This window comes from Crocodylus siamensis, chromosome 1 (genome assembly GCF_052110815.1).
Source record: "Crocodylus siamensis isolate JL-2025a chromosome 1, ASM5211081v1, whole genome shotgun sequence".
Lineage (NCBI taxonomy): Eukaryota > Metazoa > Chordata > Crocodylia > Crocodylidae > Crocodylus > Crocodylus siamensis.
Window position 1 is genome coordinate 277,287,413 of NC_143395.1, and position 239 is coordinate 277,287,651.

The window sequence follows — 239 nt, forward strand, 5'->3', positions numbered from 1 at the left end:
ACCAACCACCCCAAACCGCAACCGCCGCCCGTTGGGGGCGGGAGAAACACTCGCGCCTCACCTCAGCCATAGCCCAGCCAAGACTCCCCAGCGCGCGACGGCGCGGGCACCAACAAGCGGCGCGAGGCGGGGTGGACCCGCGTGACCCGGCAGCCACCGCCTGGCACCAGCCACAACAACTCCCCTCCCCTCGCGCGCCGCGGCTTCCGGGGTGGGCGGGGCTTGCCGTTCCCTCCCAG

General features: G+C 73.6%; 1 protein-coding gene across 1 annotated transcript in view; it reads right to left on the minus strand.

The window, feature by feature from the left end:
- The window catches only part of MOSPD2 (motile sperm domain containing 2), a 42,779-nt gene extending 42,580 nt beyond the window's left edge, over nucleotides 1–199 (minus strand). Inside the window, exon 1 of the mRNA XM_090063355.1 lies at nucleotides 62–199. Coding sequence (XP_089919481.1) covers nucleotides 62–70 — 9 coding nt within the window. The 5' untranslated portion in view covers nucleotides 71–199. The remainder of the gene's footprint in view (nucleotides 1–61) is intronic.
- Between the last annotated feature and the right edge of the window lie 40 nt (nucleotides 200–239).